Consider the following 22,404-nt stretch of genomic DNA (forward strand, 5'->3'; position numbering starts at 1 on the left):
TGCCATGCAAGGCGTTGCCAGGTCCACTGGGAATAAATCGGGGCTCAGTGTCTTGCTCAAAGACACTTCGACAAGGTCACCAGGGGTGTGAATTGAACCCATAACTTCACTGATGGGAAAAGGCCACTCTATCACTGAGCCATGGCACCCAAATACCATACCATACTGCAAAACTGATGCTAATTTTGTGTTTATTTTGCTATTTATTAACGAAACACGTAAATAAACCTCTCATCAAAATTTCACTATATAGTTTAAAAGTCACGTTATAGTTCTATTGCACTATTGTAAACATACATACAATCTGCTGCTTGAGAAGTAGCACCATTTCTTCAAAATTACAGTTTGTCGGCTAGTTAATACTATAAAATGAATGCATCCTCCAAGCAAACTCGCGCTACCGTGAGAGAGACATGCAGAAATACTGTACACAGCACACACACTCGCACACACAAACCCAATAGAGGGTGAGAGCTGTCAGTCAAACCTAGCATCAATTGAGGCCCTTTTGTCCAATTGGCTCTAATTGGTTCCCCCGCTGCCGGATACGTGCATAGCCTTCAATCATTGCGCTCGCACAGTCAATAGGTGCACTATAATAACCCACTTTATCTCTGTGAGGCAATTCCGTCAGCAACGCTACTCACAATGGGCGCAAAACTTTCCAGCAAAGAAACAAACACAGTACAAAGTTGAGGCCGGTGGAGTTGCGGGAGGTGTTGGGGGGGGGGCACTTACATGCGGCTGCTCGAGGGGATCTTGCGTCCGTCGCGGAACCATGTGATCTGAGGCTTGGGGAAGCTGTGGATGCGGGGCGCGTGGATGAGGGCGCCGTCGCCCTGCGACACCGTCTGAGAACGCTCGCCCTCCACAAAGCTGCTCATGTCTACAGGGACACAATCAGGAGGTGTACCTAATCAAGTGGCTTGTGAGTGTTAGAGCTATAGGAGGAGAAAAAAAAGCATGTGGCGTTGTGTGTTTGTGTGAGTTTGTTTGTCATGCTAATCTCCTTATGTCACAATGCCTCATCCATATAGTCACTATATGGATGAACACACTATATTATCGTGTGTGTGATGAGAATTTCACGAAAAACAAGAGTCCTTCTCTCCATCCCCAGTCACATACAGGAATGTATGCGTATGTATGTATGTAAGTATGCATGTATGTATGTACACTGTGAATGTATGCAATGTTTAATTGTATGGGGCACTTCCTGTTGATTAGTGTATTGATGAATGCACTGTATAGATAGATGTATGTGTAGTTTAAATGTATAGTATACAATGTATGTTCCCTGCAGGCTTCTTCTGCCACATGTATGTACAATACAGATACATACTGTACGTATATGCATACACATTTACACAAACATATAAAAGGTATACTATGTGTGTATAATATCTGTGTATAGTATATATGCCTGCATACAGAGGATACGAGAGACACGAAGACTGAAGTAATTTAAAAGTACAGAAACTCATACAAATAATTTGTCTGTGGGAGAGTGTTGACAACTTCTTCCTACTCCCTTGAACATATACATAGATATTTATTGGATGTTTCTTTTATTTTATTTTATTTTATTTTATTTTATTTTTTTTACTTTTAACTTTGTGTTTATATAATTATACGTGTATATGTGCATATGTTCAATAAACTTCAAACTTCAAACTTCAAACATATTGTCCCCTTAAGTTTTAAAGGCGCAGTCTGCCGGATTCACTCAGGAAAATGCACTTTTTAAATACAGGATGTACACACTTTAACTTTCTCTCAGTCTACACATCTGTGTTTATGTTAATCTTTGGTGGTGATTTCGTCCCCCCCCCCAGCCTGTATTTTTCCATTTTGTGTTTGTTTTGTAAACAGCGGACCGTTTCTGTGGAAAGACAATGTTTACACCCCTCCAGCCAATCGCACAGCGGGGGGTGGCGTGTCGCAAACGGGGCCGGGCGAACGTGTGGGCTGCGTGACGGATTTTTTTTTTTTCTTCACTCACTCATTCACACACGTAAGCTTCTGTGAGTGAGTGAGTGAGTGAGTGAAAAAAACTAATAATAATCCATGCGTGCTTTCAAATTGCCGCGGGAGTGACGTTACGCAGCTGACATGCTCGCCCGGCCCCGTTTGCGACACGCCACCCCCCTGCTCTGTGATTGGCTGGAGGGTGTAAACACTGTCTTTCCACAGAAACGGCCCGCTGTTTACAAAACAAACACAAAATGGCAAAATACAGGCTGGGGAGGTGGGGGTTTAGGACGAAATCCCCACCAAAGATGAACATAAACACAGATGTGTAGACTGAGATAAAGTTAAAGTGTGTACATCCTGTACTTAAAAGGTGAATTTTCCTGAGTGAATCCGGCAGAGTGAATAAGTGTGAATGTCGGGAAGAGAAGCGGCACACTTACAGGCCACCCTCACTTCAGTGCTGCACTGCATGATGGCCCCCACTCGGTTCCGGACGATGCAGCGGTAGTGGCCTGCGTGGGACCGGTCCAGCGAGGGGATCAGGTACCTAAACAAGACAATATATCATACAATTATGCAATACCACACATTATGAGTACCACACATCCATCACCCTCAGCGAGACTGACAGCCACATTTGTCATGGAATCGTCCATTTTGAGTGAATCCATGGCTCCCTGTTGGCAAAAGTACATGCATTGTATAGCTAATACAGAGCAGTAATTCAATGACTGGCATGATGGAATTCCTCATGCATACACGGGCCCCCTCCACACGATGCATTCCTGGTTGACAGCATGTACGTAATGTTTTCCTGACCTCACAGCTGACACCATTTTTTAATTGCTTCTCATTGGTCACACTTGCCATTGTGGACTTTGGACCTAGCGTCGCCCACCCGCCACCCCTTTCGGTGCAATTCATCGTGATGGCGGGGGTGTGATTAAATGGATTCCAGTTGGCTTCTTTGATCAGGACTGGGGAGGAATAGCAAGCAGAGGGGCTGGCTGCAGAGTCAGAGCCACGTGAGCGTAGTGCAAAACGGTGAGGATCACAACAGGCGGGAAAAAACACAGAGCAGGAGGGGTTGGTGGTGAATGAGAGGGGGGCCAATGTGCACGTGCAGGGGCTTGTGATGGTAATGGTCACCTGAGAGCGCCAGTCAAAGTTCTCATCACGACACACAGCACTTATTAGTAACTAAAATGTCGTAAAATAACATCTTTATTCTCTACACTAAAAAAAAAAAAAAAGTACACTATCAGAATTGTTCAAATATATTGTGGAAACTTGAAAAAAAAAAACAGCAACAACCTCACCGACCAACATTACTCTCATAATTAGGGATGTTCGATACCAATTTTTTTCAGACCGATACGGATACCGATACTCAGACCCTCAGTACTCACCGATACCGATACCAACTGCCGTATACCAGTAGTACATTTTGACAAATAAAAAAAAAAAAAATTTAAACAAATATATTTCCATAAAATTTTGACCAAAAAAAAAACACGCACAGTCACTCTTCAATAGTCTTAACGCTCAAAATAAAACACAAAAATGCTCTTTTAGTTTAAGATTCACAATTTTGAAGTATTTCCAAACCAGTGAAGTTTTGGTGAAAAACTGCTGCAAGCTAGCGCCAGTTACAGGCAAGGAGGACTCACTTAACGTCTTCCCCCTCTGCCATCGGTCGCTTGTACTCGTCTGCGTCACGAGTACTCGAGTACTTGAAAAAAGGCTGGTATCGGCCTGATACCGATACCTGGTATCGGTACTCGCCCATCCCTACTCATAATAATAAAAAGGTACTTTCTCACAAAAATTTAATTATCAGAATTTTTCTACATTCATTCTGGCAACATTACAAATGTTGTCTGGTAATACATGTACGACATTCTTGTACAGTCCGTTACTCATTTATGGTTTTCTTGTAAACTGTAACTGTGTTGGTCAGAAGGAGAAATATATACTGTATAGGGTTTATCAAGAGAAAACACATCCAAATTAGTTTCGTTTTTTTTTTTTTTTTTCTCCCACATTGGTTGTATTAAAACAAGCTTGTAACAGCTCCCGGAACGAATTTGTCGAGATGCCATGACCACTACTGCTCGCAGCCATATTCGCAAGCGAGGAGCAAAGCTGTGACGCCACCTCGTTGAAAGCCGTCTTGGCCCAACCAACCCCGCCCCGATTAACTGTGACATTCTTTGACGAATCCAAGTAATGCTCAACAACTGTCCTCCAGAGTCAATTTACTCATGGATGGTGACTGGCAATGCCCGTGTACTGACGAACGAGGTGAGTGAGGAGGAGTTGCTGGCGAATATTTATTAAGTATTCTCCTGCCGTATGAAATTGGGAAGGTTATTTCCTTTCCCGTTAAATACATAATAAGAAATAAGTCATTGGGTATGGATGGCAGACTAACATCCATAGGCAAGCGATCTGGCGTCACACTCAATCGTAACTAATGGGTGCGAGTGACAGACAGACACTGCAGGTGTCGTCACATCTGCCCCAAACATGGCGACAATTAAAAATTCACTAGCAGGAATATTTTGGCAAAAACAAAACTAGACTCATAAAACGAGAACAGCAAACATTTATCAAACTTTACAATACATGCTCAATACCTTAAAATGCTACTTTAAAACAATATGATTTTATTCTTGTAATAATACAAATCAGAAAAAAATATGACTTCATAAAACTTATAAATGAACAAATGAAAAATTAATTCCCTAACATTACACATTTCCATGAAGCTATTCTTGTCAAATTGCAGGCTTCTTTTTCCAACTGAAAATGTTACAAATTAATTATTGTAAATTTAAAACTTAATTCTTGGTAAAATATATCTAAAAAAAATAAAAATCCTGTTGTATTAGGGATTTGTGTTGCTAATACATATGTTTTTAAACCTTAGAAAATTACGACTATCGTCTTACACCATTGCATGGTTTTTTTTTTGTGTAAACACAAATAATTCTTATTCAATTACAAATAAATTCTTCATTTTTAAATTAATCTTTGTAAAAGCTAGGTGAGCTTTTTGCTCGTAAAAATTAAATACAGAATAATTAAAACTTCAGATGTACATTGTTGTATACAGTGGTCCCTCGCAACTTTACGGTTCACTTATCGCAGATTCCAAAATTCATACATTATGGGGTTAATCATGGGTTGTACCTTGTTATTTTGTGGGATTTCAGAGATTATTACACCCACAACGTTAACGTGTGACTAGCATGCACGTTTTTATTTGTTTTTGTAGGAATAATTCATTCTCTTAAGCAGAAGCTGACACAAGCAATATCAAAACAAGTGCACGTATGCGTCCACAAGTCAGTGGCTGGTCAAACAGTGCTGAATGGGAGCTATTAGTTACAATTAAATGCCGCTGGCACGGATGAGTGGTGAGCACATCCGCCTCCCAGTGCTGAGGACGCAAGATTGACTCCAGGCTTCGGCTTTCCTGGGTGGAGTTTGCATATTCACCCTGTGCTTACATGGGTTTTCTCCAGGTACTCCGGTCTCCTCCCACATTCCAAAGACATGCATGGCAGGTTAATTGGGCGCTCTGAATTGTCCCTAGGTGTGTTCGCGAGTGTGGATGGTTGTTCGTCTCTGTGTGCCCTGTGATTGTCTGGCTACCATTTCAGGGTGTACCTCGCCTACTGCCTGCATCTGGCTGGGATAGGATCCAGCACCCCCGTGACCCTTGTGAGGAGTAAGCGGTTAAGACATTGGATGGATGGATAAATGCTGCTGAAGGAAAATATTAATAGATGAGATTTCTATTAATACAGCAGTTGAATAATAACCTCTTAATCAGAAGGGTTGGAAAATAGTCATCTTTATTCTTATGAATATATCATTTTGACTGGTAAAACTATCACTTTATTCTCATAACATTTTATAATTTATCCTGATAATAATAATGCATTTTTTTCCATGTAAAATTATTAATTGTCATAAATGTACATATTCCTGAAAAAATACACAATTCTTCTGGTAATAAAACACTTTATTCTTACAATATTACCAGTTTATCATACTAAAATGAACATAAGTGTTTTTCTTTCTTCTCTTTTTTTTCTTTACACATTAAATTACAACTTAATTTTCAGGAATACACCATTATATTTATTAGTCCATTAAAAATATACATTTCTTCTTGTAAAAATCTTTCTTGTAGTATCCCACAAATTTGGCCTAACATAATAAAAAAAAAGATATTACAAATATGACTTTTTTTTGGTAATAATTTTACATTTTCATTAAGTAATATTCAAATGTAATTGTCTTTATCATCTACAATTTACAAACTTTTCTGCAAAAATGACACTTTGCTACTATGTTTTATTCAGCTAATTTTAGCAGCTTAGCAACTTATTCTATGAAGGCTTTATTTCCATGAATGTTTTCCTGGTAATATTTTTGTATTTTATGTGGCATAACAAATTTCATGTTGTAAATACATTATACAGTATGTACATTCTCAACTGCACTTTCATATTTTTAATTTGAGAAAAAAAATATTGTTTTTAATTTTGGCAACATTACAGTTTTTGAATATTGAATGAATATTACTGCTTTTTTTTTCAGAAAAACAACATTTTTTTTTTAAACATTTTAAATTCTGCACCTTACAAACATTCTTTCATAAAGTCACAAACTAACTCGAGAACATCACACATTTTTTCTTGTAATATTGCAACATTTATCCTAACTTGGTTTTCATAATTAGATAATTTGAGAAGAATAAATTCCTAGTGTGATGAGTTCTCTATAGGAGCAATTATTTAAAGTAAAATGCAGCTCCAGGAAGCTAATAATAGCAGGCTAACAATGAAATGGTTAACCGTAAGCAAGTGATTGAGGTATTGCTCACCTGTATTCCAAGGAAAAGCGCGTGAGCTCAGTGCCGTTGTAGATCCACTTGAACTCGAGAGGCCAGCTGCCCTCCGCCATGCAGGTGAGGACCAGACGGTTGCCCTCCAGGTGAACCTGGATTTGCGGGGGCTCCATCTTGAAATACGGCGGCACGTCATCTACTAGACAGACAGAGTGGACGCGGGGTAAGGAAGAGGCCGGCCAGTTTGGTAACCCCAACACAATTGCGGCAATTCTCAGGAAATGAGGTCTCCGAGTGAGCCATTTCCATTTTTTTTTTTCCCTCCACCTTCCGCTGCACTGATTGAGACCTTGAAGGTCAGTAGAGGAGCACCCTGCCAAAAGGCGCTCGGAATAAGTTGTTACTGCAAAATGAGGAGAAAAAAAGTGGCTTATTCTTTTTATTTCTAATGGATATGTTCAGGCCAAAGAGGCAGCGTGGGGCAATTTGCACTCAGCAGAGGAAAGTGTAAATGAAGCACACACAGGCGGACACGTACGCACGAGAGCTTTGGCAAGAGGAAGCGGAAAAGGAAATAATGAAAAAGTAGAATGGCACTCAGTAGAGCGCAAGACCATCGCCAAGGCCCAGCAATTCTAATTTGGATTAGCTCCAAATTCTACACCATCATTTTGACACCCACCTCTTGCATATGCATGAATTTTGCTGTGATACTTTGAAAAATGACACCCCTTCATGAGCTTGTAAAAAGTTACTAAAACTGCCATCGGAGTTTAACAATCCATCCAATCATCCATCCATTTTCTACACCATTTGTCCTGTTCGTGTTCACGGGTGACAAACAATGAACTGAACCCACAACGTCATCAGTCCTGTTCAGAACAATCTGTATCTAAATGGTGTCGATTGTCTGGAATCTCGGTTCTCCATCTTCCTCACACATTCTGAAAACATTTAATGAAGATTATAAATTGTTCGTTGGTATAAATGAGAGTGCGTAAGGTTATTTGTCTTTTTCCGCAATTGTCCAATGCATCATAATGACCAGGGCTCTACCCTAACTTTTGCATTGGTAGATTTAGTCGCACCATTTGATAAGGGACCATATTTGCTGATGTCTGTTTGTTGTAATTAGTGTTGTTCCGATACTGGTTTTTGGCCCCCGATACCGAAGTTGTTGTTTTTTTTCCTCTACATGAAAAAGCTGTCTTGCCATTGGTTCAGAGCATTCGAAGGCCAATAGAATATCTTGGTTCGGCATGCAGTGAACATGTCACACATTAGTGAATGTTGTGCACGAGCAAGACACAAGATACTGCATCCAAAGTCCTATATTAGTGTCGGAAATAATGGTATTGGCCCGTTACTTGTTTGTACTCAGCGATGCCGATACCACTGTTTTAATGCAGTATCGGGGGTCTCTGCTGATACAAGTATCAGTATCGGAACAACATTAGTTGTAATAGGTCGCTTGCACATCGTAATGCATCATGGGAGTTTTTCCTTCGGGCGCCATATTGGGTGTCCGCCGGTTCACAAGGTACACTCGCGAGTTACACGGTAGAGCTTATCAACCTGATGTAATTTTCGCAGTATTTTCACGATTTACCGGAAGATCAAAAACAACGATACAGGCAGAAGGTGTCTCTGTGTGGCGGGATTGATCCTAATTACGTCCTGACCAAGGGTGATTTTTTTTTTGACGGAGAAAGCTTGCTGGCCAAATGTGACTTCTCTGAACATTTTTCACTACCTCGTGTTGACAACATGCTCCATAACACGCCAACAAATCCCTGGAGGCTTACAATTATTTTGTAAGCGGGTGGATACAGAGTGTAAACTTTAACATCGCATCAGAAGAAACTGTTGCTGTTGCACGTAAGTAAACCACATGGTGTTGGTAATTCTGCACACAAAAATGTTGATTTGTTCTCAGGCTTCCTGTTATCATTGTGTTTACATGCACAGCCTGGTTTACCTGATGTGGTTTTTCTAACAATTTTATAACAGGCAAATATGGCAGAGCGTATAAGAATAAAAAGTAACTATGCACAGCCTCCCCGTGGCTTAATTAAATTTAATGCTACCCTTTCACTAGTTACATGTTACTTAATCAACTTATTCTAAATGGTTAAGGTTAACCACTCTCAGAGGACGTATTTTTAGTTTCAGTTTCCAGTACAATAAAACGTGTTCATGGTAACTGCATACTGACAGCTTTTCTTATGATCTCACGGTTAAGGAGGCTGTCACAACACCCAATTTCTGTCTGGTGCCAGATGGCAACAATTCCCATCACTTGTCACGACAACACCAATATTATTACCAGGTATGTATGGCTTTACTTTTTGTAGTTTCTTATTTAATTCTATGTTTCATATTTTCATTACAATGTTTGTAATATTTTCAGATTCAGGCACAGATGAGTTTAACTGGACGGACTTCTGCGACTTTGTGGTGTGGACAAAGTGTGATATTTACATTGAGCGAGTCCACCCAGATCGCTCGTTTTGGCCAGTTGGAAAAGCCAGAGTGTTTTTTTTCCCAAAATCCCCTCCTTACCTGAACTGCTCAGGAGAGCATTTACTAGATCAGCAGTGGACTTCCAGTGTTCCTGCTCAGCCGCTGTCACCTACCACTTGCTCATGTACTTCAAAGATGCGGAATAAAGTAGTTTTTTGTGCTGCAGCAGATTGTAAAATCAAATGATATCACTTGAAGTGTGCCAATCTAGACTGCCAAAAGGACAGTGGTTTTGTGACAAGTGTGAAACAAGGATTATTGGGAAAACTGTAACACAGTACTGGTACTTGTCTTACATTAAACAAATTTAAAAGAGAGCAACTTTTTCCTCTGTACATAGCATAATGAAAGTCATTGCGTACCCCATCAACATTACATCATACCGTCATCTCAGGATGGTAGGCACCTGTGCTAAAATAAACTACATTAATTAACAGTTCAATTTTTAAGCCTGAAATTACTACATCTAATCATTATTCACTTCATTTTTTGTGCTTTTAGAAATAATAGAGATTTATGCCATTACTTTAAGAGGGACCATATTGCACATTGAGTCAAATCCTGTCATTTGTATTATGTATAGCTTTGTAAACAAACCCAACAATAGAATTTGTATAAACGCTGCCTTTATTAGCGCCAAACAAACAGTCGCATGTTGTCCTCCTCCAATGCTTTGATGCTCGCCTTCGTTTCTATCATGTCATTGGCAATCAAGTCGGTGTGGCATGAGATCCCTAAAGAAAAAAATAAAGAAAAAATCACAAAAAAATACGGTACCAGTAATAGGTTTAATATAGTAAAGTAGTATAGTTTTTTTGTCAGTGTAAAAGAAATGTACACATTTTGTTGCATTTTTTAATGTATGAACATTGCTACAGGCAAATACTTATTTCTATAAACACTTCCAAATGTCTCTAAAATATAAGGTGCGTGTACACACACAAACAAACACATACATTCACTCATGCATACAATATATCATGTAATGAATTCTGAGTGGCATACCAGAGTCAATGATGTCAGCAGTACTTGAGGGTACAGGTTACTGGAGCCAACTGGCTGCATAACTGCAACAATCTCTGCCACTTCGAGTCGTCTTTTCTTTGCTTGTCTCTCCTGTGCACGTTCATATCTGAGACATAGATGTTGTAACTTGGGACCCAACTTTAATGTTGGAGCCCAGTCGGGATGATTGGACAGAAAAACGGGCGCAGGGCGACCTGTTAAAATAAACAAATATATAAACAAATAAAATATGGAAAGACTGGTTATTTTACCGCAGTAGGGTGGCCGTGAATAAGTTCTTTAGCATGATGTGTAGGCTACCGGGGGTCTGTTTTCTTGCATCACCCCCGGGGGTCTGTTTTCTTGCATCAGCCCCTTCTGTCTCTTTTTTTTCCAAGTTTACATTTTGCCACCAAAAAACATGTTATCGGCATTAAAAGCCCAAGACTAATCAATCCAATTTCAGCAGTAAACACTTTGCACTGGCACTACTTGGGTGAAAATGTTCGATGTTAGCTTTCGGCTAACGTCCGCTAGCCAGCTTGTACTACCGAACTTGCTTGCTCATGAATCCAAAACATAAGCAACTTGCCCATATATGGGCGGTCGAAACGTTATTAATCCTCATGCATTAAATAAAGGTAAACAAGCTTACCGCTCACAAAGTGATCGCTGCACACACGAGCCCAAAGTAACGACTTCCCTCCGGAGTCCGCACTCCTCTGTCTCCAGGCCCTGGTTCCTAATTATTTTCGGAATTCGGAAAAAAGACCGACCATTTTCCCCCTTGGCTTTGTTCGAACAGCCAACGATGCAGCAACAATGTACCATTTTAAACGCAGAAAACAAACGTGATAGATACGTGTTAGACCGAATCGCTACGTAAATGGAGGCCACCCAGCATGGCGACTACGAGAAATCCGAGGCGGAAGTGACGACGTGCAAGCGACCTATAGGAATATCGTTTTGCCGTTTATTCCAATCACACCAAAATAAAAGAGCCATTGCAACGGGGGCATGCAGGAGGAGAGACAGGCTAAAGCAGTGAAAAAGACGGTGTCGGTACCAACTGTGATCAGGCTGCCAGATCATATTGGGGTCATCTAACGAAGACTTCACGCTACAGGAGTGGATGGAAATTATCCAGTTGAGAAGAAAATATTAATGATGTAATTTAAATAACGGACTGAAATTGTAAACGTAAATACACTAAGAATATAAAGATATATTCAATAAACAATAAAATTGATTGACTAAAATGATAAATACAGAAATTAATTGCCTGAGATGTGACAAATATTGATCCTTAATGTGTGTTGTGATTGTGCTCTCAGGCTGTGTGTTTTTGTTTTTTCTACTAGCCTCTGATTGAGGGATGGGGCGTGTCCTCCTGCGCCGCACCTGTTTCCCATCCTCAATCAAGCCTTCATAAGGACTGTGACTGCCGACACTCCTCGTCGGAGTATTGACCTTGCTACGTCTTCGCCTTGTGCATTATTCAGACCTTGTTTGAATTTGTTAAACCTATAGCCTCATCGCTTGTTTCCAGTTAGTTTCGTGAGTCCTTTTGATTCATAGTTTTTTGTAGTTTCCTCAGCTTTCAGCTTGAGAGTTTGTTATCCTCGCGTTGAGCCTTTTTGCTCCGTAGTTTTATGTTTCCTCAGCTTTACGCTTGAGTGTTTGCTATTCACGTGTTTTCTACGTCGCCTTTAGTTATCCGCTTTTTACAGTGCGTTTTGTGTTTTGGTTTTGTTTATTCGCGTAGTGCAGTTTTTGTAGCCCTCGGGTAAATGTTGTTACCACCTCACCTTGCAGCTTGTGCAAGTGTCTTTTGTTAACCGTCGTTCCTACTGGCTTCGTCCAGCGCTTTTTGTTCTAATATTTTTTAAAGGAACACTTTACTTATTGATCCATTTTTAGCAGCAAAAAGTTGCTACTTTTTCAATAATTAATTTGGTGACGTGATTATTTTTTTATGTACATTTAATAACTTTTAAACCGATGTTAAAATGAATCGAACGCCGGCATGTTTGTTACACGTGACTAAATAACCCGGATGTTTACGTCACTAGTGTGTAAACGCTACACTATGGAAGCACTATGCAACGCAGCCGTGCATCTAGCGTCAAACCCGGAAGGATTAAACCTTATCGCTTCGATCCAACACGACAAAATAACCCTACCGAAGGAAAGTCTGCATTGGATGTGAAAGTTGTGGCGCCAGATGGTCTTTTCGGGCACAAAATAAACTTTAACGAACGAGTGAATCAGGCGGGGGGGCGGGAGCTGCACAGGAATGGACAATAATGAATGTGTGCTGGCTGGAAATGAAAGAACTCGAGGATCGGTTCCTTGCGGACAATCTCAACTGCCAATATCCAACAGGTAAAGTGACACACAGCACGAGCAATGCAAAACGTGTGGAACTGACGAACTATTTCAGGAAAAGGAAAAAATAGTAAAATTAAATGTATCATCGTTACAGCGCCCAACCTCCCCTAGCTGTTTTTTTTTCTTTTCTTTTTTTGCGTAGCGTCCCGATGATGTAAACGAAAGGTTGCAAGAAGGTTGTGTATTAACCGTGTTTATTTATAGACAGAATGAAGTAAGGAAATGCGAGACGCCGTTACCTAGGCTGGTTACCACAGGAAGAACAGCGGGACAGAACACAAATGTAGTACGTCGCACATGACACATGATAATGACACTAATCCACATTCTATAATTTTTTTTGTTAAAATAAGATTATGTACATGGTCAGTTTGTTTAGTATAAACAACTTACGAGCTAATAAAACATAACGTCCTCGTTCCCGTACTTGACGATGTTCACACTCAAATGAATTATGAAATAAAACAGTCCGTGCAGTATAATAACGAATGCCCCCCCCCACCCCCTAAACATGCCTACCTTTCGCTTTAAATTTGCTTCGCTTCTCCGAGATCTTTCAGTGGCCGTAGTTAGACCTCGATTTGTGCCGGCTGTTGGGTGAGAGTGAAGGCTCCGTGTTGCTAGCAGTTGCGGAAGTAGCCGCCAGAGATCCTCCATCGGCTGGATTATTTCCCACGTCTGGTTCTTTAAAGATACTCGGTACTGCGTTGGGCTTTAGTATTAGGCGTGTGGCGTACCCCATCTCAAATTGTAACATATTTTCTTAGTCCTCATGCCTGAAATGTTCGCTGCGCGCACGCCTGCTTGTCCTTCGGGAGGTTGACAGCACTTAGCAAACAAACCATTGTCTACTCAAGTCGTTTTTTTTTTTTTGTTGTTTTTTTTTAGGGGGGTCTCGCGTGTTTTTCCTTGCCGACGCCTTGCAAAATTTTGCAATACACAAAGGCATAAGTGACAGTTTGTGTCCTCCTCGTTGTTATGTCTGCGTGAACTACTGTTCGCCAAGCGAGTATACACACTTGTTACGTCACCACTCGGGGGCGTTCCAACACGGAAGTACTTCTATGTTGAAGAAAAGTTAAATAAATCAATATAAGGGTGTATTCTTCAGCTCTTATGCATTTTTCGTAGCTAAACTAACTATTTACTGCCGATCAAGCCATACATGTAAAATTAAAGGAGCCTTCCTTTAAATAAATTTGTTGAATTGTCTCTCTGTGTTCTGCGTTTTTGGGATCCGTCATCTTGTCCTACCGGAAACCCTGACAATGTGTTTTTAGACATATAGCTTGATGATAGTGATAGTGAGTACCAACATGCATAGATTGATTTAGCACGGCCTACTTTTTTTTTTTTTTTTTTTTTTAAAAGACTTACTCACCCAAACACGCATACATACAAACATGATCCCCCGGGAGGGGAAGTGAACTCAGACCACCTGCATCGAAGGCCACCTCGCCACCCAGAGCCCAGCACGGCCCTACTTAAAAATATCCCCTGCATGAGGAAAAAGAGGATGCAGGCAAGTGAAGAGGTGTCTGCAAGGGATCGGAGTGGTAGGGCCTGCTTAGTAAAAACACATAGTTTCCCGGTCTTAAAACCTCTTTCTCTGACAGGATGACTTATGCTTTGTGCCTGCTGTTATTTATCTTTATAGTTCCCTAATGCAGCCACATTATATGGGCTGCCTTCCACACACACACAAGTGCATGCACACACAGCCTTTAAGGTGAAGACAAAGCGCTTTCATTTCACTTGATGAAAAAGGCCTGATCAGACATATTGATCCGTCTGCCTCGCCAGCCACAGGCGACACCAAGCTGATCGTGCCTGTGTTTAGCCGGGATGTGTGTGCGTGTGCTAATTAGACCCCGTACAAATAGTGAGCCACCCGCGGCATGCCTGGTCGTGGGCACACGTGGTCCTACCCATTGCTGATTGCTGGAAACCTTCTCCCGCCCTGTCTCCACAAATAAGTTAGCACTTTAAGATTTATGGTGGTGAAAGCAGAGGACGGTGTGGTGGAATTGGGGCTGCGTGAGGGCAGCCGTGCTGAGCCGGAACACCGGTACGGAAAATTGAACCTGATTGCAACTGTAAATAAGAATGAATGCGCACCTCTGTGTGTCACACCGGCAGTCATTCATGCACACAAATGGCCCCAAACACTCCCCTACGGGAAACTGCATTCAGTCCCCATTTGTGCCCAGCACCAACAAACTGCTCACAAAACATGGACAGGACACAAAAGTTGCTTTTACACTACATTCAGCGGTATAACAGTAGAACTGGGGGTTATTATTTTAACTCGCCGAAGTGGGACACTGCTGCCTTGTCTGAAGTGTGCGTTCGCACAACCAACTCAGCTTGCCCCATTAAGATAATTAGATGAATGACAGACAATCGCTTTCGACACAAGGAAAGGCGAGCAGTGAGTCTCAAGTAGTGGATGGCACCGTTAGGCTTCTGATACTGTGTTGCAAGCCGGCAAATTCCTGGGTAGACTTCAACTCCTAATCCGGAATTTTGTACCTTACACAAAGGACCACGAGTTGGTAAACAGGCAGGGAAAAAAAAGCCGTCTTAGATGGCCAGTGTTTGGTACCCGAGGATTTTCCTCAGGCACTTGGTACCAAACAAGTCTTTGTCTAAGGTCACTGGTTAAAGTCCAGGTTTGGCATCCATAATTCAAGACAAAGAGACTCTAAAGACTTGGACTTCAATATCAGGAAACAGCAAACACTCTGTCTCTGGTTCAGTGACTCCATTACTCCCCATGCTCTGCCCAGACATCTGTTGACCTCACGAGCACACTCCCCAGAAGTCGAACGTTGCACATCAGTGCCTAACCTTGTTCTCTTTGCGGAGCCCCTAAGAAAATGAGGACCGGGTGGAAATTGCAAACCGTACATACAAATGTACAAGCTGCAACAAAGATATGGAAGTCCCAAATACAGAGAAAGCAGCTCAGTGTATCCGTCTGATATCATTTGCAGTTTGTGCTCGTGCAACACTCAGCAAGGAGAGATCAGATAATGCTTTAGCTCCTGCCAGCGGCTATCAAGTCTCTCTAATAAATCCCGGCAGCCCTTAGTGGGATATGCACCTTTAGGAGACGCAGTCGAACGAGATACATAAGCTGGATCGAGAATGCACTTTGCAATGACAATGAGTGATGCTGTCGGAGAGATATTAAATCAATAATTACATTTTTTATGTAATCTGGTGAACATTTACATATAGTTAGTGTGGCCACCACAACACTACAAAACTCACTGAGTAGGAAAGACAAATGGCCGTGACACTAATTACATCATTTGACCAAAAAAAATTGGTCAACATGCCTCAAGTTCCCAAACCAATTAAATAGGAAATCAGCAATTTTGGCTTGAAGTAGCAGCTCCAGGATTTGTATTTTAAGTGACTTCTACTGGGGCAGTTGTCCAAATGAGACCCAGTCAGAAGTAGGGATGAAACAATAAGGGCAATATCATAATATCGTGATATTAAAACTGCCACAATATCGTCGTCGTTATCATGTTCATAATATTTAAAAGGAACACATCTGTTAAAAAAGTCAGGTTGATTTCCATTTGTGCAGTTCTAGCACCCTCTAGTGGCTAATTTATTAGTGCAATTTAGTTTTTATTAGGGATGTTTTGGCCTTCTATGTTTAAAATGTATGCTAATTGTCAGATAAAGGGGAACATAATTTGCTTGTGAAGCGATCAATATGTGCTTGCATTAGCATTAGCAGTGCCTCAATATTGTTATTAGCGATTGTAGGTGGTTTATATGCATTGCTGTTATGTACAAAGGCACAATATTGTGCTCTTTTTTTTTCTTTTTTTTTTTTTTACAAAATTGTGATCTTTTTTTAATATTGCCAACCCCCCACAATATCGTGATAATTATCGTATCGTGACCTTGATAATATCTTATTGTGATGTTTGGATATCGTTACATCCCTAGTCAGAAGTAGGTGTCCAAGACAGTTGGGCAACGTTAAATCGGCAAGCTTATTTGGCGGAGCAAGGTATCAAAGTTTGACATCACTGTTGACATGATGAACGTTTTATGTCAATGTTTTATGAACATGGAAAGTTAAAACATAAATTAAAATCCCAACACCAGTTTCACTAAATTATGTAAAATCCAGTCAGTTGGTTGTTTGTCACAGGACGCACAAGGTTCAGCTCAAACAGGAAGTAGGATGTTTTGACATGAAGCATTTCGGACTAATATCAGTTTTTATTTGTGTACTGTATAGACAAATTCCAACTAGGGGATTCTCTCAAATTAGCCCCAATCAGAAGCAGACAGACACATTTTGAGACAATCTTGATAAAAGTGTTACTATAGATGTTGACGTACATTTGTTTTTGAATACCTTTTCCACATGGCTCAATATTCCGCTATTGACAGATTTCCACTAGCAAAAGCAGGAACTATTTCTACGGTATTTCACTTCTCTGTAACTTCGGAGGAGTACACCGATAGGAATGGTACCAAACAAAAACATTTTCTAATATCTGTGCCTTAACTCTGGATACTCCACAGTCTCCACTTAGCTGAAGCGCTTCCTTTTCTCACCACACTCCGTTTGCTTTCAGACAAAATAGTGACAAGTAAATATAGGATACCCTTGCTCGCTTCTTTTGTTGTTTGTTAGACGTCTCATTCCGACTTGTGTGTTTGAGGCGGAGTTATTTTCTTCTAGTTTCCTACAGGAAAAGTGGCATGCTGCATGTCAACACTTCATCATACAGTGGGTTCAATATGCCTCACTTGTAGAGCACTCAGATGCCTGTCCTAGCATTTGATCATCTTGGGAGCATTACAATACATTGCTGAAATGGCAGAACGGGGGGAAATTGAGAAAAGCCTAATCACTGTAGTTACCTGATTCAGTAGCATTTTGTACTTTTATGGTCCTGCCGGGCAACAAATAAAAGCCACATGATGGTAAATGATGAATCTCAGGACGCTGGTGAGTTCCACTTCTTGTTACCGATTTCAACATCAGAGATGCAATAGGCGTGCATTTATAACCACCCAAAAAGAATGTAATACAATCTTGATTCAACTACACTGATCTCTAATGAGTTTTGCTGATGACTGACCCTCCTCATCTTCTTTTTATCGTCTCGGTGAACTGCTGATTGACACGCCGCTGTTATGTACTTGCCGATCTGCACATGTAAACATGAAAACTCAGCGTCGATTTTTGCTTATGCAGATTCATGCGGGTAGTAGACCACTTTGCATGGCAACATGACAAATCTATGTCGCTGCTTGGTTCGACGGCATCGCTGTAAATCTAAGCTGTCAATTGTCTGAAGCTACAAATGGAATTTGCCGTATACTGTGGCGTACGCAACACTGACCTATTTTCGTGGTGATAGATTCGCCAGCACGACGAAAAGAGGCTGCACTGTGTCGCCACAAAGACGCCATTGTTTGCGGACAAGACAAGATGAGGAAAACGAAATGGAAGGACTGTCACTTCCTTCATTCCGGTGATGAATGGGCGGACGGCGGAGGCTTTGGCAGGTGCATGATGACCACTTCAGGCTTGGAAACGCACGGAAAATGTCGAGGAGTAGCCGGGAATTCCCGCCACAACTGATGGAAGCAAACGGATGCGCTTGAGCAGATCGGAAGTGGGAGGGGAAGCTTCCCTGGCCTCAGTGCAGAGCAGGCCAGGGAACACCAACGCGGCACATTTGGTGTGAAGAATGGAAATCAGGACTGCACAGACCTCCACCAAGGCATAACAATGCAAATTTGGATCCTCCTGCATATGCCTGAAGTTGGCATTAAAATTCATGAATGGGAAGAGGAAAAGATCCCCAATGTGGCTTTTGGCAAACTCAAAACGAGACTGCTTGCGACTTTTTTTTTTTAAATTCTTCTTGCTACTCTTCCATAAAGACCAGATTTATGAAATGCATGACTAATAGTAATCCTGTGGGCAGATTCTTCCCCCAAAGCTGTGAATCTCTATGGCTTGTCCAAAGTTACCATAGGCCTCTTCTTCACTAAGTATTGTGTAATAAAGTAAAATACAGTTCTCAAACAACAGTTTGACCCTCCTTCTTCGTTATGGACATCAAAGAAATGCATCTAAAATGAATTCTGAAAGCTCATGTATGATATTAATTGACAAAGATGAAAAAAAGGACATTTTTTGCTATAGTTATAGTATTTGTTTATTTTATGACCAGACACAGTTTCAATTATATTTTTTTTCTAAAAAAATTTTTGAGTTTTTATTTTAATTTGTTATTGAAAATAATTTTTCTGCGACTGGCTAGCAACCAGTCCAGGGTGTCTCCCGCCTACTGCCCAGAGCCAGCTGAGATAGGCGCCAGCACCCCCCGCGACCCTTGTGAGGAATAAGCGGTCAAGAAAATGGATGGATGGATGGAAAATAATTTTTCAATTTGAGTTTTTTCGTTATTTTTCATTAACGATAATAACCTTGGTGGTTAGCATTCCTTAATCACAGTTCTGATGTTTGGGGTTAAATGTCGGTTCTATCTGTGCTTGTGTTGGTTTTCTCCAGGTAGTTCAACTTCCTAACACATTCCAAATACATGCACGCTTCACTGAAGACTAAATTGGTCATAGGTGTGAATTATGTGAGTGAATGACTGATTGTCTAAAATGCCTTGATTGGTTTGATTTAACCCGCCTCTCACCCAAAATCAGCTGGGATAGGTTCCAGCTCACTTGTCACCCCAATGAAGACATGTTCTTTCGAAAATGGATGAGGTGAACATTGCTCTGTGACTGACTGTTTCAACTTTTCGGAATTTTCTTTTTAACCAAACCCAGCTTTAAATGTCACCACAACTTTATCTTTGACTCGTCTTGTTTCTTCATTTTGTGTTCTCCAACAAACTTCTGAGTGTGTCACAGGACATTTGTATTGCCAATGAGTTTAGAAAGGGCTGTCAGTAACGCAATCAGCTTGAGTGTCACACATTTCCGCCCTCTCTCACGGTCTATCGCTTCACTTTAATTCCTCACGGTAAGAAAAAGTATCAATGGGAAACGGGGTTTGTCAATGTTGAAAATGGCGCTGTTATTTCTGCGCTCTAATTGGATGTTGCAACTGTCAATTAAGAGTCCGGGTCCTTGCGTGTGACCAACCCCCACCCTCCCCTTGTGGACACACGCTGTGGCAACAGAGAGCCTTGTTGTGAAAGGTTAAATTCCCCCCCAAGAGTTGTGCATGTACCTGAAGTCATATTCACTTGAAAACTTGTTCTATTAGTGACGGATAGTTGCCTACGTGGTTTGCAACTTTGAGCATGCACAAGCGTGCTAGTTGTTTCTAATTTTACAAGTACCTCTAATTAGTTGTTGCCGTCGTATTGTGCAGTGCATGCAAACTGACACACTGTTGTATATTGTTCCCACCATAGCAGAACCACAAATTCTCCTTGGCAACCTCGTAGGTGGTTAATAGGAGTAAAGTAAACCCTTTTAAACCAGACATCTGCTTGTTTTCAGCCAGCAGCTGAGCTGACGATGTGCAGATATGGGAGAGGGCTCTCATAACCAACCGTACTTAGCAGTCATGAGGGTTGCGGGCAAGCTGGAGCCACCACTGCCAAAAAGGTTGCCAGTGCCCTAAAGTTTATGCCCACCTCACAAAACCCCACTAGCTTCTGATTGGTTGGCCAGTGACAGGAAAGATTTGTAGAATGTGTACAAAAAAAATCATTTACACTGTATTTTAAATTCCCTTTGGGTCATACCAGCAAAGCTGGCCTTTATTACCTTCAAAATGTTCTGACATTCACAGCAGATATGGCCTATATAATGTGTTTTTTTTTGGGGGGGGGGGGGTTTGTTAGTTTTTCAATTGTACAGTTTTGACAGCTGTGGTTTTAATTATTAGCCCACTTTACTTTATTGATTCTGCATAAAGTCTGGTTTAGTTTCTTTAATCCTTAGTTTAAGACCAAGTGCAAAGTCTTGTAAAGATCCTTTTGGCTCTGTTGCTGTTTGAAATGGCACAATTTATCCGTTTGTTGAAAAGAGTGCATCACTGTCACGTTGGTGAGACAGCTCCTGTGCCATTTGTGCATATTGCCCAGACAATTTTGTCCACTGGCGGTACAGATGTGATTGGGCTGCAGGATTGTATGCATATAATGTAGAGATGTTCGATACCACTTTTTTTAGACTGATACTAATACGAGTACTCAAATCTTCAGTATTCACTAATACCGATGCTAAGTGCTGATACCATTAGTACTTGTGACACATAAAATTCCCCCCAAAACAATGACAGATATATATATTTTTAAATGACCTATAGTAGGGAATGTTAGATACCACTTTTTTTCAGACCGATACCGATACTCAGACCCTCAGTACTCACAGATACCAATACCAACTGCCGATACCAGGAGTACATTTTGACAAATAAAAAAAATCACTCAAAGATATTTTTAAACAAATATATTTCCTTTAATTTTGCCAAAAAACAAACAAAAAAAAAACAAAAAAAACCAGCACAGTCACTCTTCAATAGTCTTAACGCTCAAAATAAAACACAAAAATGCTCTTTTAGTTTAAGATTCACAATTTTAAGTATTTCCAAACCGGTGAAGTTTTGGTGAAAAACTGCTGCAAGCTAGCGCCAGTTACAGGCAAGGAGGACTCACTTAACGTCTTCCCCATCTGCCATCAGTCGCTTGTACTCGTCTGCGTCACGAGTACTCGAGTACTTGAAAAAAGGCTAGTATCGGCCCGATACCGATACCTGGTATCGGTACTCGCCCATCCCTAACCTATATATCTCAATTATAGCAAATGTCCTTAAAATTTCATGAAATTAATGGCAACTTGTTCATAAGTCATTTTGCAAAGAGCACACAATAAAATTAATTTAAAAAATAGATACATAAAACAAATAATGCCGTTGTCAGACAAAAAGTCACAAAAAATATGTGATTATAAAATATGTGTATATATATTTTTTTTAATTCATGCTTTTATTTTGGAAGGCTGCTCTGTATTGCTGTCTCCTGTTTCACACACCTTTCGTCAATCATCTCATAGCAATGCAGTCGTCAATGACAATATACTACGTATATACAAAGTTATTTCCACACTTCAGAGCTAATTAAATTTAAAATTAAATTGTTGAGTGCAACTGAAGACTTATGTGCTCTCTTACTGGAGCCCTCTGTGGTGATCAATAAATGCAAAATAACCATTTCAGCCTTAAGTTCCCGACTGAAAAACGACCAAAAGAGCACCGGACGATACCCGTATCGATACACTGAAATATGGCGTGGTATCAGCCCGATACGATACCTGGTATCAGTACTCGTCAATCCCTAATATAATGTATTTGTATAATGTAAAATATTTCTTCATATAACGTTTTCCCTCCGAATAATCATTAACCACAATTTGATTCCCAAAGCCACAAAATATTGCCGCTTCTCTCCTGTAGCACAACATCATGGGGACCCCGATACACTACACTCTTGCATCCTCATCACATCTGGGGTGTATTTCACAAAGCATGTTCAACAAACTGTGAGATTAACCCTGAACGAGTCCCAGCAGCTTACTAGCTTGTTAAAAAGAACCCACAGTAAAAACATATCTATCTATCT

General features: G+C 40.7%; 1 protein-coding gene and 1 long non-coding RNA gene across 4 annotated transcripts in view; both read right to left on the reverse strand.

Annotated features, from left to right (window-relative positions):
• The window catches only part of sdk2a (sidekick cell adhesion molecule 2a), a 198,697-nt gene that overhangs the window by 82,636 nt on the left and 93,657 nt on the right, over window positions 1-22,404 (reverse strand). For all 3 annotated transcript variants that reach the window (XM_077528387.1, XM_077528388.1, XM_077528389.1), the window contains exons 2-4: window positions 6,875-7,037; window positions 2,415-2,521; window positions 739-886 (exon numbers count right to left, since the gene is read on the reverse strand). In XM_077528387.1, coding sequence (XP_077384513.1) covers window positions 739-886; window positions 2,415-2,521; window positions 6,875-7,037 — 418 coding nt within the window. The remainder of the gene's footprint in view (window positions 1-738; window positions 887-2,414; window positions 2,522-6,874; window positions 7,038-22,404) is intronic.
• Window positions 9,883-11,276, reverse strand: LOC144022849 (uncharacterized). Its single transcript, XR_013284423.1, has 3 exons — window positions 11,022-11,276; window positions 10,367-10,581; window positions 9,883-10,095 (listed from the first exon to the last, which is right to left on the reverse strand). It is a non-coding gene; the product is annotated as an uncharacterized LOC144022849 (long non-coding RNA).

Source organism: Festucalex cinctus, chromosome 1 (genome assembly GCF_051991245.1).
Source record: "Festucalex cinctus isolate MCC-2025b chromosome 1, RoL_Fcin_1.0, whole genome shotgun sequence".
NCBI classification, from domain to species: Eukaryota; Metazoa; Chordata; class Actinopteri; order Syngnathiformes; family Syngnathidae; genus Festucalex; species Festucalex cinctus.